At 41.9% G+C, this 14476-nt stretch overlaps 1 protein-coding gene across 1 annotated transcript in view; it reads right to left on the bottom strand.

The window, feature by feature from the left end:
- The window catches only part of cdc14ab (cell division cycle 14Ab), a 207255-nt gene that overhangs the window by 189108 nt on the left and 3671 nt on the right, over window positions 1-14476 (bottom strand). The window contains exons 4-5 of the mRNA XM_056276949.1: window positions 13103-13237; window positions 125-217 (exon numbers count right to left, since the gene is read on the bottom strand). Coding sequence (XP_056132924.1) covers window positions 125-217; window positions 13103-13237 — 228 coding nt within the window. The remainder of the gene's footprint in view (window positions 1-124; window positions 218-13102; window positions 13238-14476) is intronic.

Genomic DNA, 14476 nt, shown 5'->3' with positions numbered 1-14476 from the left:
AGAAGTGGTCATCAGGTGCCACCACAGTGCCAGTATGTGTTGCTTGTTTTTATGTTTTGAACATAATGACCAACAGGGACCAAGTGCTTCAACTTGAACCCGGAAGCAGAAATGAGGTACTTACAGCATAAGCTCCAATCAACACCGCAGCATTGGATCTCTTCCTTTGGTCAAAACTGGTGTAGTGGACAATTCTCTTCTTGGTTAGTGTGAAAGACTGCAAAGACAAAAAAAAAAGACATGGCTGTACAATTTATTACAAGTAATACAATTTAAAAAAAGAACTAGAAAAGAGTGCAGATCCCCACCAGGCATATCTCCTCTTATCTGGTGCTCGGACGTGGACCATTTACGCTCACACATGTGCGACTCACATGTACGGTTGACTTGGACAAGAATATGCAACACTTCCTGTTCTGACTGCAACCTAGAGGAAGTTGTTCCTTTATAACTTGGGCATTTTTTGGATTTTCAAATTTCTTTTAATCATTTTTGATCATGTCGCTGCCATCTCTGAGTCAACCATAGATGTGAGTTGTGCATGTGCAAGTGTAAATGGTTTACCCAGCTTTATCATTATATAAAAATGAAGAAAGAGCTTATCTTTGGTTCATCGAGCATTCCTCCAGTTTTCCTGTGCCGAGATCAGCAGTGAATGATTTTCTGACTTGCGAAATACAATCAACTTCTCATTTACTTTCAAGACTCGTATCCGAATACATAATGCTTTTACACGGTCGTTGGACAATCTAAGTCAGCCATGAGCATGCGTGCACATGCACGACTCAAATCTATGGTTGACTCAGATCAGGCAGCATCAGAGAGCAGCATTGGTCGAGTGAGCTAGAGAATGAATGAAGAGAGGGAGCGGTGGTAGCGAGAACAAATGTTTTTCAAAGGTTTTGAATCACTGCAACCACGAGAGATTCTGGATCATACAATCATAACTGTGCAAAAAAGTTAAGCTGATAGGTCCAGCATGCCAGATTAGCTGCGGGCAGATAAACAAACACATGACCAAATGCAAAAAAAAAATTATACAAGAGAATGCAAAATAAACTGCCTTTAGATGCAGTTCTGCTAGTTGCTGCTAGACGTTGGCTCCAAAATACTTTTTTCCACAAGAAGTTAAGGTCTAATTAGTTAATTTTACTTATGTGTGCTTTGGGAGGGATTTTGAAAATTACTGTTCCATTAAGAAAATATAATGGCCATTAAGAGGATATAAAGACCAATATATTTGGGGGCATGTTCGCCTGTCTCTGTGGAATGATTGGTAGTTGCTCATGGGACTGATGCTGGTCCCATCGCAGCTCGACCTCATTGCCCAAATTGAGACGTTACTGCTCCAAAATCTGACGAGATAGCAGTTGGTATAAACGTAAAATTGTGGCTTCAAAAAAGGCTCCTCAGAAACTCATGATGTCATAGATGCTACATCCTTATTTCTTACACAGTATATGGCTTTGACAGAGTTATAAAGTACTTCAAGATACAACACATATTCTACTATTACTTTCGGCTACTACCGTTAGGGGTCACCAAAGTAGATCATCTCTTTCTATCTCTTCCTGTCCTCTGCATCTTCCTGTCACACCACCCACCTGCATGTCCTCTCTCACTACATCCATAAACCTCCTCTTCGGCCTTCCTCTTTTCCTCTTCACTGGCAGCTCCATATTCAGCATCCTTCTCCCTCCCAATATACCCAGCATCTCTCCTCCACACATGTCCAAACCATCTCAATCTTGCTTTGTCTCCAAACTGTCCAACCTGAGCTTGTCCCTCTAATATACTCGTTCCTAATCCTGTCCTTCTTCGTCACTCCCAATGAAAATCATAGCATTTTCAACTCTGCCACCTCCAGCTCCACCTCCTATCTTTTCATCAGTGACACTTTCTCCAAACCATATAACATAGCTGGTCTCACTACCATCTTGTAAACCTTCCCTTTAACTCTTGCTGGTACCCTTCTGTCACACATCACTCCTGACACTCTTCTCCACCCACTCCACCCTGCCTTCACTCCCTTCTTCACCTCTCTTCTGCACTCCCTATTACTTTGAACAGCTGACCCCAAGTATTTAAACTCATACGCCTTCATCATCTCTACTCCTTGCATCCTCATCATTCCACTGTCCTCCCTCTCATTCACTCAAGAGGTATTCCGTCCTGCTCCTACTGACTTTCATTCCTCTACTCTCCAGTGCATACCTCCACCTCTCCAGGCTCTCCTCAACCTGCACCCTACTCTCACTACAGATCACAACGTCATCCACAAACATCATAGTCCACGGAGACTCCTGCCTGATCTCGTCCATCAACCTGTCCATCACCAGTGCAAACAAGAAAGAATACAACACATATTGATCCCCCTTAAATAGTAAATGGAATAGTAAATTTATTGCATTTATACTGCACTTTTCTTGTATACTGACCACACAAAGAGCTTTACAGTGTATGCATCACATTCACCCATTCATACAATGATGGTGAGGCTGCCATGCAAGGCACCAACCTGTTCATCAGGAGCAGTTAGGGGTACAGTGTCTTGCTCAGGGACACTTCGACATGCTCTCTGGAGGACCCAGGGATTGAACCAGTTACTAGATGAGCCGCTCTACCTCCTGAGCCATGCTATTACAACTTAACAGTTATAAGCAGTAAAACACACTATTCATGCGTAAAGTGCTCAAGAAACACCTTTCTAAGAAAAAGTTCAGATTAAAGACAAGGATTAAGAAACAAATACTCTGCCCATGCCCACAGAAGGAAATTAATAACAACAACAACAATAAATAATGATAATAAAGTGACCTCTCTGTGCAGTGGAAGGGTTGGGGACATAGAAACTAGCGGGCTGAGATGTTGATCAGTATTAATAAAATAACAGCAGATTTCATGCACAGCAGACTCCAACAACACTACCTATCAACCATCACTAAATATTGGAAAGCAGTGCAGCTCTGAAAAGCCAGAGGGGAAAAAGAGAAACAAGACTCAGTCACTCATTCTGTAACTGGGGCTCATTTCTCTCCACATAAAGCTAGTAGAATAGTGTCTGCAGGGGGGCAGGACTGCTCTGAGACCTGACCACTGACAGTCTGCAGAGACTTTTATAACAGGACACATAGGCTCTGTGGTCTGTCTCTCTCTGGGCAGGTTGTCATGCTGACTGCAAACAGTCAGTCAGAAGAATGTCATCCCTACAGCAACACAAAGGACACAACACAAACATGGAGCAGATGCTGGCTTCCCAGGGTGGAGGAGGGACAGTTGGGTGGAGCATAAGTGGTAAAACAACATGACTGAGACATGATCTTCAACATACCTGAACAGTGACATACCGCCCATGTCACAGCTTCTAACCAACACAGACCAGTACCAACAGACACTCAGCACCATGTACCAATCACTGTTTACCAAACTACAACCAGAAACCGTTTCACTGGACTTACTAAACCAAACTAAAACAGTGTGAATGGTCAAACGCCCCCAAAAGCTTAATAATAAACTTTATTTATGTCACACTTTTCTGAACAGCGTTACAAGGTGCCTTACACAACAGGTTAAAATAATGCACATAGTCTAGATAAAATAACAAAATACAATACAAATATAGGTTATAATGCCAAATCCGCTCCACAGGACAAGGTAAAACACGGTCAGGATAAAGTCACAAGAGCATCATTAAAACCAAGAGAATTAGATTCAATAAAACAAGCACTATGATGAAAACCATTAAAATAAGGTGATGAAAGAAAAAATATAAAGAATTAAAAATGTAAAATGATAAAAATATAAGATAAACAATATTTAAAAAATAAATTAAAAAAACAAAAATTAATTAAAATTGGGCAACAATGGATTTACTATAAAAAGGGTTTAGATTCAAGACGGGGAGACATCAGCTTTCAAAAATGTGGAACTTAGATATCAATCCTATTCTGGGTGTAAGTGAACAAACGCTTAATCATAGTTAAAGAGAAGGTCAGAGTACTGACCTCTGACCTGGGCCCAGAATCTGTCAGACAATACAGAACTTTATTTACAATAGTTTAAGAAAAAAAGGGAGGGCATCATTGGGTCATTGTCCATGTATTTGCATCATTATGCCTTCCAAATATTTTATTAAAATTGCAATAAACTTTTTTTTCAACCCTATCAAGAGGAATAGGGGTAGGCAAAATTATTTATATATTACACTGCAATATTGGACATTTTCAAGATTCATTTATGTTTGTTTAGCAGACACATATCCAAGTGATTTACAAGAGTCAACAATTCACAGATAAATTCACGATTCAACCTACAGACAACTTAAGCCACTACATGAGTGGTGATGGTGACTGGACTAATAGTGATGAGAGGGCCTATAGGAGGGAAATAGAAGATTTAACCATATGATGCCAAGATAACATCTCTCTAAATGCCAATAAGACAAAAGAAATCATTGTTGACTTGAGAAGGAAATCACATTCCTATTTCCATCAATGGGTCATTTGTTGAAACTGTGAACAGTTCTAGATTTGTAAAGTTGTAAATTGTGTAAACACAACATCCATTGCACGTTGTCCATCTTGGGAGAGAGATCCCTCCTCTGTTGCTATCCCTGAGGTTTCTTCCTATTTTGTTCCTCCGTTACAGGGTTTTTTAGGGAGTTGTTCGAAGGCAAATAATAACCTACTGCTGACTGCAGACAGAGGTGACTGCTCGAATTCCGTTCTTTTAGACTTAAGTGCTGCCTTTGACACGGTCAAACACAACATCCTCTTACATCAATTAGAGACGTGGGTTGGCATCAAGGGCTCAGCTCTTAGCTTATTATGCTCTTACGGCACCAACAGAACTTTTTCTGTTGTTCTGGGTAACTCTACCTCCTCGATGAAACAGTGGAGTTGTGGTGTCCCTCAACACTCAGTTCTTGGCCCCTTCTCTTTCCTATATACATGCTAGTCTTTGGACAGGTCATTCAAAAATCACGATGTGCTCTACCATTTTTATGCTGACGTCACTCAGTTATACATGCCACTAAAACCCACAGATCCTAGCACCTAAGCAAATCTCAAAACTTGCCTCACTGACATTAGATCCTGGATGTCCAAAATTTTTTCTCAAATTTAATGATGATAAGTCTGAGGTCATTCTGTTCGGTTCCGAAAATTCCATTAGCCCATTTGCTACGAATCTTGGTGGTCTGTCAGGTAGTCTTAAGCAGGCTGCTAGGAATCTGGGGTAACATTTGATGCTAAGCTCTGTTTTGATAATCAAATCAAACATGTAGTTCAGTCGTGTTTTCTCCAGTTTAAGCTAATCTCTAAAATTAGGTCATTTTAATTTTCAATCTGCAAAAAGTTGTACGTGCTTTTATCTATTCTCGGCTTAACTATTGTAATGCACTTCAGCAAGGGCTCCCTCCACCATCTGCAGGTGGTACAAAACGCTGCTGCTCAGCTCATTACCGGGACAAAGAGGCATGACCATATCACTCCTGTGCTTGCCTCCCTACACTGGCTCTCTGTTATATTTCAAATTGATTTTAAAATTTTACTGCTCACTTTTAAGGCTTTAAATGGTCTTGCTCCTACATGCATTTGTGCTTTATTGACCTGGTATATGACCCCTCGACCATTAAGATCTGCAGATGGTTATTTCCAGGTCTGGGTTTGTTACAAAAGGTGATCAGGCTTTTGCTGTTAGAGCCCCACACTATGGAACCCTCTTCCTGTTGAACAAAGACAAACCAAGTCTCTAGCTTCTTATAAATCTCATCTTAAACCCCCCCTTTTTTTTCTCCCCAGTTGTACTTAGCCAATTACCCCACTCTCCCGAGCTGTCCCAGTAATTGCTCCAACCCCTCTGCCGATCCGGGGAGGGCTGCAGACTACCACATGCTTCCTCCGATACACGTGGAGTCGCCAGCCGCTTCTTTTCACCTGACAGTGAGGAGTTTTGCCAGGGGGATGTAGCACGTGGGAGGATCACGCTATTCCCCGCCCCGCCCCCCCCCCCCCCGAACAGGCGTCCCAACTAATGAGAGGAGGCACTAGTGCAGTGACCCAGACACATACCCACATCCAGCTTCGCACCCGCAGACACGGCCAACTGTGTCTGTAGGGACGCCCGACTAAGCCGGAAGTAACACAGGGATTTGAATCGGCGATCCCCATTTTGTTATGCAACAAAATACACCGACACAGCCCGGACGCCCCCAAAACTTTTCTTTTTAATGAAAGCTTTCACAAATGTTTGATATTTGTTCTTATTTATTTATACGGTTTTTATTTTTACCCTTACTTAATTGGTGTTACTCTTAATTTTGCCTTATCTGGTTTTATTTCCTTGTAAAGCACTTTGTAACATTGTTTTAGAAAAGTGTTATATAAATATACATATTATTATTATTTTAATAAGGGCCCCTTCTCCTGGTAGGTGAAAAAAGGGTAGGTTTGTCGCCAAGTCTGAACACAGGAGAAGGGGAGATACGCCTGGCGGAGCTCTGCACTCTGCTGAGGGCACTCTTCTAGTTGTTTTGTGCCATGTGGTGTGGGTGTGTAGTCTGGTTGCTGAGTGACATAAAGGAAGATCTGATGGTGATGCTGCAATAGCTGCTATAATGCAGTGGTGCATGTTGTGGTTGTTGAAGATAAGCTGTTTTTGGTGTTGATCCAGTAACGCATAGAGTGTGTGATAATCCAGTGAGTTAAGTAAATTCTGTATGAGACAGTACAACCTGTTTCATGCCATAAGCATCATCAGCTGTCAATAAAGCTACTCCTCTACTACGCTAATAAAGCTATAGTGTGTGATAAGAGTATTTTTTTTATTTGGATGTATTGGCTGTATCTGCACATATATGAGAAATGTGTGTGTGTGTGTGTGGGGGGGCTCCAATTCATTATTGAAGGCCCTGACTGAAACCCCAAGGAAGACTACTGCCTAGATCCCATCCATTCCCTAACTCAGTGTATTGATGATATTAATCTTTGGATGTCAGAGAACTTCTTACAACTGAACAAAGACAACACAGAAATACTTATTTTTAGTGCAAAGACTCAGAGACAGAGAATTGCAGGTCATCTCAGCTCTCTGTCTCTGGAGTGCAAAAGTAAAGCTAGAAATCTTGGTGTAATCATAGACAGTGATCTAAATTTTAAGAGCCACATCAATCATCTCACAAGATCAGCCTTCTACCATCTTAAAAACATTTCAAAACTAAGGGGCTTTCTATCAATATCAGACTGTGAGAAATTAATCCATGCATTTAAAACAAGTAGACTAGACTACTGTAATGGACTATTCACCAGCCTCCCAAAATCAGTTGTGCACCAATTACAGTTAATTCAAAAGGCGGCAGCACGTGTTCTGACCAGAACTAAGAAGTATGAACACATTACACCTGTTCTTAGACCTCTGCATTGGCTCCCTGTCAAGACTAGAATCGATTTTAAAATTCTGTTACTTGTACACAAAGTTCTAAACGGCCTTGCACCACACTATGTAAAAGACATGTTAATTCCTTATAAACCAGCAAGAACTCTCAGATCTGATGGCAGTGGTCTTTTAACCATCCCTCGTGCTAGGTCTAGAGCAGGGGAAGCTGCATTTTGTATTCATGCCCCAAGTAGATGGAACGCCCTGCCTGAGGACCTGAGAGAGGCCCCCACACTGGACACATTTAAAAGCGGGTTAAAAACCTTACTTTTTAAAACAGCCTACAGCTAAGTTCTTGGTGTGTGTGAGTGTGTGTGTGTTTTGTATATTTGGTAACACTTTAGTATGGCGAACATAAAAAAACTTAATTACTAGTGAATTAGTAATGATCAAGATGTCACTTTAGTATGGGGAACATATTCTAAGTAACAAAAACTTAATTTACAGTAATTTAACACTATGAACACTTGTAGTTTTGTGTTTTGTTATGTAAGAACAGACCATATTCATTAAGTGTTAGTAAGGGAGAATAACTCTTCTTGTGGTACTACCACCTTATAAAGTCCATACTAAGCAAAGCATATTGAGATGGTACTACTAATAAGCAATAATTCTGAGGTTATAGAGGGAAAACTCATAGTTAATGGCTTACTGGTTGTATAATAAGGCCATGCAGAATAAGGCATTAATGAGTACGTAATAATGACCAATTAAGAGCCAATATGTTGCTAATTTGCATGCTAATAAGCACCTAATTAATGGTGACTACGTTCCCCATACTAAAGTGTTACCGTATATTTTAATATTTGTATATTCTGCTCCAATTCATGTATAACTGCACTAACACCTACTCATCGGCATATTTGTTTTCTACATTTGCACTTTTATGATTGCGGTTCAATTGTATTGTCACTTTATGTAAAGCACATTGTGTTGCCCTGTGTAAGAAATGTGGGATATAAAAAGCCTGACTTGACTACACCCAGTTCATCTAGGACAGTGGTTCTCAACCTTTTTGGGGTCCTGGACCCCCTGCGTATTTTTGATCTACCCTAAGGACCCCTCCACCTGATCTTGGGGGAGGGGGGTTGCAATTTGATAGAAACAGTAGAAACTGCATTTTAAATTGCATTATAGCATTTATTCACTCTTTGGGGCAAAAATAAGAGCTTTCAGTTGTAACTTAGATATAGTTAACAAAACACAATTCTTATGCAGTAACTTTCAGATATATGTAACAAGACAGAATATGTATTCAGTAACTTTCAGATATATGTAACAACAGAATTTTTATGCAGTAATTTTTAACAATGCAAACGGGAGCGAGATCTGTTATTAAAATACAATAAATTACACTTGTGAAACAGATGTAATTAGAGAAAAAAGTCCTGTTACCCTTTATAGTTTAGGTAGATAAAGGTCTCCGTCACATTTGAGTAAAATAATTCTATTTCTATAAATGTCATAGGATCTTTTTTTTAAAGATATTTTATTTTCACGGACCCCTTGCAATTACACTACGGACCACTAGGGGTCCGCGGACCCCCGGTTGAGAAACACTGATCTAGGATGTCTTTCATATTGTAAACAATGGCATCTGTAACTCTAGTGTTTTTTTTATTTATCTCATCTCATCTCATCATCAGCTGCTTTTCCGGGGTCGGGTCGCGGTGGCAACAAGCTAAGTAGGGCACTGCAGACGTCCCTCTCCCCAGCAATGCCCTCCAGCTCCTCCTGGGGGATCACAAGTTGTTCCCAGGCCAGACTGGGCATGTAGTCCCTCCAGCAAGTTCTGGGTCTACCCTGGGGTCTCCTCCTACTTGGACATGCTCAGAAAACCTCCAAAGGAAGACGCCCAGGACGCATCCTAATCAGATGCCCGAACCACCTCAACTGGCTCCCTTCGACGTGAAGGAGTAGCGGCTCTACTCCAAGCTCCCTCCGGATGCCCGAGCTCCTCACCCTATCTATCTCTAAGGCTGAGCCCAGACACCCTATGGAGGAAACTCATTTCAGCCGCTTGTATCCGTGATCTCACCCTTTCGGTTACTACCCAAAGCTCATGACCATAGATGAGGGTTGGAACGAAGATTGACTGGTAAATTGAGAGCTTTGCCTTCCGGCTCAGCTCCCTCTTCACCACAACGGTCCAATACAATGTCCACATTACTACTGATGCAGCACCAATCCGCCTGTCAATCTCCCGCTCCATCCTACCCTCACTTGTGAACAAGACCCCAAGATACCTGAACTCCTTCAGTTGAGCCAACAACTCATCCCCAAAATGGAGGGAGCAATCCACCATTTTCCAGTCGAGAACCATGGCCTCAGACTTGGAGTTGCTGACTCTCATCCCGGCCATTTCACACTCAGCTGCAAACTGCCCCAGTGCGCGCTGGAGGTCACGTTCTGATGAAGCCAACAAAACCACATCATCTGTGAAGAGCACATATGCAATTCTGAGGTTTCCAAAATGGACACACTCCTCATCTTGGCTGCTCCTTGAGATCCTGTCCATGAAATATGGAGATGAAATATCTTGTCTTATTTGCAAATCCAAATCATCTACCTGTCAGTTAGACCCCTTCCTACTCATTTAGTAAAAGCCTGTTTACATTCTCCATCCTCTTTAATAACTGATATCATACATTCCTCTCTTACCTCTGGTCTTGTTCCCTCGTCTCTCAAAACAGTTGCAATAACTCCAATATTCAAGAAACCTGGTGCAGACCCTAACAATTTGGATAATTTTCACCCAATCTTAAATTTACCATTTCTTTCTAAAACACTTGAAAGAACAGTCGCATCTCAGGTACATGCTCACTTGATGCACAACAATCTACTTGAACAATTCCAGCCTGGTTTTCACTCCATGCACAGCACGGAGACAGTCTTGGTGAAAATCACTAATGATCTGTTGATGGCAGCTGACTCTGGGCTCTTAACCATACTTGTCCTCCTTGATCTGAGTGCAGCCTTTGATACCATCTTATATAACATCCTCCTAGAAAGATCAGTTTCCACTGGAATAACTGGCACCCCCCTTGACTGGTATAGAGCATATCGCTCTGGCCGCACTCAGTTTGTCCAACTTAAAAATTTGAGATCACAGTCCTTTCCTGTTACTACCGGTGTTCCCCATGGCTCTGTATTGGGACCCCTCCTATTTATTATTTACCTACTACCTCTTGGCCACATTTTCAGGAAATTTGGCATTCAATTTCACTGCTATGGGGATGACACCCAGCTTTATCTATCCACCAAGCCTACCTCCACTCTTCACCCACTTCCCTTTCTGACTGCTTACTAGACATTAAATCCTGGTTTCCATACCACCTCCTCAAACTTAATAGTGATAAAACTGAGGTCCTCCTAGTAGGCACTAAATCTACTTTGGCCAAAACTGATTTTTCTCTTGACTATTAGCAATTCTATAGTTCCTCCATTGCCTCAGGTTAAGAGTCTGGGTGTCATCCTGGACAGCACATGATCTTTTGAAGCACACATCAACAATGTTACTCAGTCTGCATACTTCCACCTACACAATATTAATCGTCTTCACCCATCACTTGCACCTAAAAGCACAGACATACTCACTCACACTCTGGTTACATCTCGTATTGACTACTGTAATTCTATCCTCTTTGGTCTTCCCCTCAAGTGTCTTCATCAACTTCAATTGGTCCAGAATTCAGCCACCCGTATCATTACCAGAACTCCTTCCATAGATCATATCACTCATGTTCTTCAGCAACTCCATTGGCTCCCTGTTAAATACCGTATTGACTTCAAGATCCTGCTCCTAACCTTTAAAGCCCTTAATAACCTAGCTCCTTCATATCTTTCTGAACTCCTTCATACCCACATGCTCTCCCGCACTATCAGATCCTCTTCTGTTCTCCAACTCACTTCACCATTGGCCTGCTTGACTACCATGGGGACTAGAGCCTCCAGTCATTCTGCTCCCTGCGTATGGAACTCTCTCCCACAAGAAATTCACAACATTGACTCTGTTTCAACCTTCAAATCCCATCTCAAAATGTACCCTTCCAAACTGGCATATTCAGTCTGATACACGCTTCATTGAGTTTTGTGCAGATGATGATTTTATACTTGTATATTGTATTAACTTTTTATTGTCTACCCTGCTTTGTTTTGATTTTATGCTGCCTGATACAGTGCTGCTTGTTTTTTACTGTGTTCTGTAAGGTGTCCTTGAGCGTGCTGAAAGGCGCCCACAACTAAAATGTATTATTGTTATGAATATCAAAAACAGAATCAGAGACAGAGGACAACCTTGGCGGAGTCCGACACCCACCAAAAACGTATTTGACTTTGTGCCGAGAATACGGACACAGCTCTCACTTTGGTTATACAAGGACCGGATGGATTGTAACAACTGCCCTGGTACCCCATACTCCTGCAGTACCCCCCACAGTGTGTTCCAAGGTACTCGACTTGGTCGTAAGCCTTCTCCAAATCCACAAAATAAATGTACACTGGCTGGTCAAACTCTCATGAATCCGTCAGCACTTCCGCACAGGTAAAAAGTTGGTCCGCTGTTCCACGGCCAGGACAGAATCCAAATTGTCCTCCTAGATCCGAGGTTTGACAATCGGTTGGAGCCTCCTTTCCATCACCCTAGAGTAGACTTTTCCAGGGAGGCTGAGCAGTGTGATGCCCTGATAATTGGAGCACAACCTCTGGTCCCCATATTTTCATTTATTTATCTATTTATTTTTTATATTTCAGCATTCTCAACTTTTCATATAACCATGTCACACAGCTGATATGATTACATCCTCTGTGTGGACTGAACAAAGCTGTCTTATTTCTAGCTTGGTCAATTTTCCAGACATTTTTAAATATCCTTTTTACTTTTACTGGTCTATAAATAAATCTCTGACTAAAGACAAATGTCTGCTGTGAACAAGTCACAAATACATTCCATGGTTGGTTCCCTTGCTCCTGTAAAAGCACGTTAAAGCTGGGGCAGGCAACACTGGAGAAATGAACATAATCCCTCCCTTTAAATCAGTTTAACACATGTGAATGAGTTTGCCCATCGTAACTGGCAAAATCAGGAATCAGGAACATTTATTTGTCATTTCATTTTATGCACGTGCGTATATGAAATGAAACAAAACATCATTTCCCCCAGCCCACAGCAGTGGAACACAGACAAAAACACATATCCAAATGACAAAAACACATACATATATACAAACTACAAAAAACACATATATCCAACATATCCAACAAAAAAAAATTCACTGTCAAAGAGAGCAGACAACAGCCAGGATGACCGTCAGAACTACTGGTCTGCATGGGCTAGCAGTTAGCTTAGCCTTCCCCGCTTCTGCATCCTGTCAGACAACCCTCGGTTTTTTCTCTTCGGGCGCAGCTCCAGGCAGAGCCGTGCTCCTTCGGCCCACAGGACACAGCAGACCAAGCTCCCCCCAGCCGATCCAACGCCAGCTCTCCCAGCCAGACACCTTCGACACACCTCCCCGCACTCCACACGATGACACCGAAAACACAGTCAACGCTAGGCGAGGCTGCCACCCGACTACCCTCTGTGTAATCAGAACTACTGGTCTGCGTGGGCTGGCAGTTAGCTTAGCCTGCCCCGCTTCCGCATCCTGTCAGACTGCCATCAGTGCTTCCTCTTCAGGCACAGCTCTGGGCAGGGCCAAGATCCATGGGCCCACAGGACGCAGCAGACCAAGCTCTCTCCGCCGATCCAGCGCCAGCTCTCCCAGCCATCAAACAAAGACAACTTAGTCGCAGATGTGGACAGACACTGCAAGGACGGTACTGAGTGAGGCCACTGCAAACGTGAGTTCGCGTCACCATCTTCCCGCATCATATTGTCGTATTGTATTAATAAATCTGTACTGTGGTCAATTCATGCAACAACAAAAAATTCATTGAAACTTTTCGTTACCCCAACATTGAAGTTGTTAAACTCTTTTGTTATTAAAAGTAAAGTGTTCATTAAGACGAACACTAGTCTATCCACCTCTACAAGATCCATAGTGCCGACAAGAAAAACGAAAGGCTGTGCACTTGAACAATTGACAGGCAGTAAGACCCCCCCATCATAGAGAGGTCCCCTGATTGGTTGAGGGCTGACAGGAGCAGTAAAGCCTCAAGCAATCAGGGTAGCTCCGGTGAGATTTTGAGATCCTAAATACAAATGCAAGGTGAAACACAAAGGCTTGATTTTCTCTCAGACAAATCTAAATTACAGCTGTAAGAGCAAGATGATTTTTTTTACAAATAACACTGAAGGAAAGTTGCCTAGCCCAGCTTTAATAAGGCAATCTGACAGCTTTTGTTCAAACTATTGTTGCTTGTTTGTTTCTGTAAATGTTATTCGGTCTCAAGTTGGCAAATTGTAGCTACAACTTTTACATAATATCGACTCCAGCTCACGTTCACACATGACCCTGACACGTATTGAGGGAAGGTTTACGGGTCAGGTGGCATGTGTGAATGAGGCTTTAGACCATGAGAGTTTGGTGAGGGAAGGAATGAAAATGGTTATGTATGAAGTTATTGTTGGAAAATTTACCTGATTTTTAGATTACCAGCATATTCATGTGAAGACAATGTAAAACTGTCACCGCTACTGGGAGGTCTGACACAATGAAACCAAATAAAATTAAAACGGAGAAATTGTTGTTGTAAAGGAACAGGTGCATACAAAGACGTCAATCTTTCATACATGGGGCAGCTTTTTTCCTTTTCAAAATCAGCTTAACCAGCAGGTCCAAATGAACAACACAGAGTTTTCTGACTGTGGTACGGGTCAGAGGGTTGAATACAGCCTAGCTTTTATTTAGCCATCAACCACGGAATGGCTGTGTAGGCTACTAATTACATCAATAATGAAAAAAACAAAGAGCACTGCCTGCCCTTTAGCCAATTTTCAAGAGTATATATTCAACAAATTTGAAATATAAACACTCCACACATCACCCTAACTTACGTAACTGAAGCTCTCAGCCTCAAGACAATGGCACACTTGTAGACAGTC

This window comes from Lampris incognitus, chromosome 3 (assembly GCF_029633865.1).
Source record: "Lampris incognitus isolate fLamInc1 chromosome 3, fLamInc1.hap2, whole genome shotgun sequence".
NCBI lineage: Eukaryota > Metazoa > Chordata > Actinopteri > Lampriformes > Lampridae > Lampris > Lampris incognitus.
The sequence above is the reverse complement of the archived record's forward strand: the minus strand, read 5'-3'. Positions and strand labels throughout refer to the sequence as shown.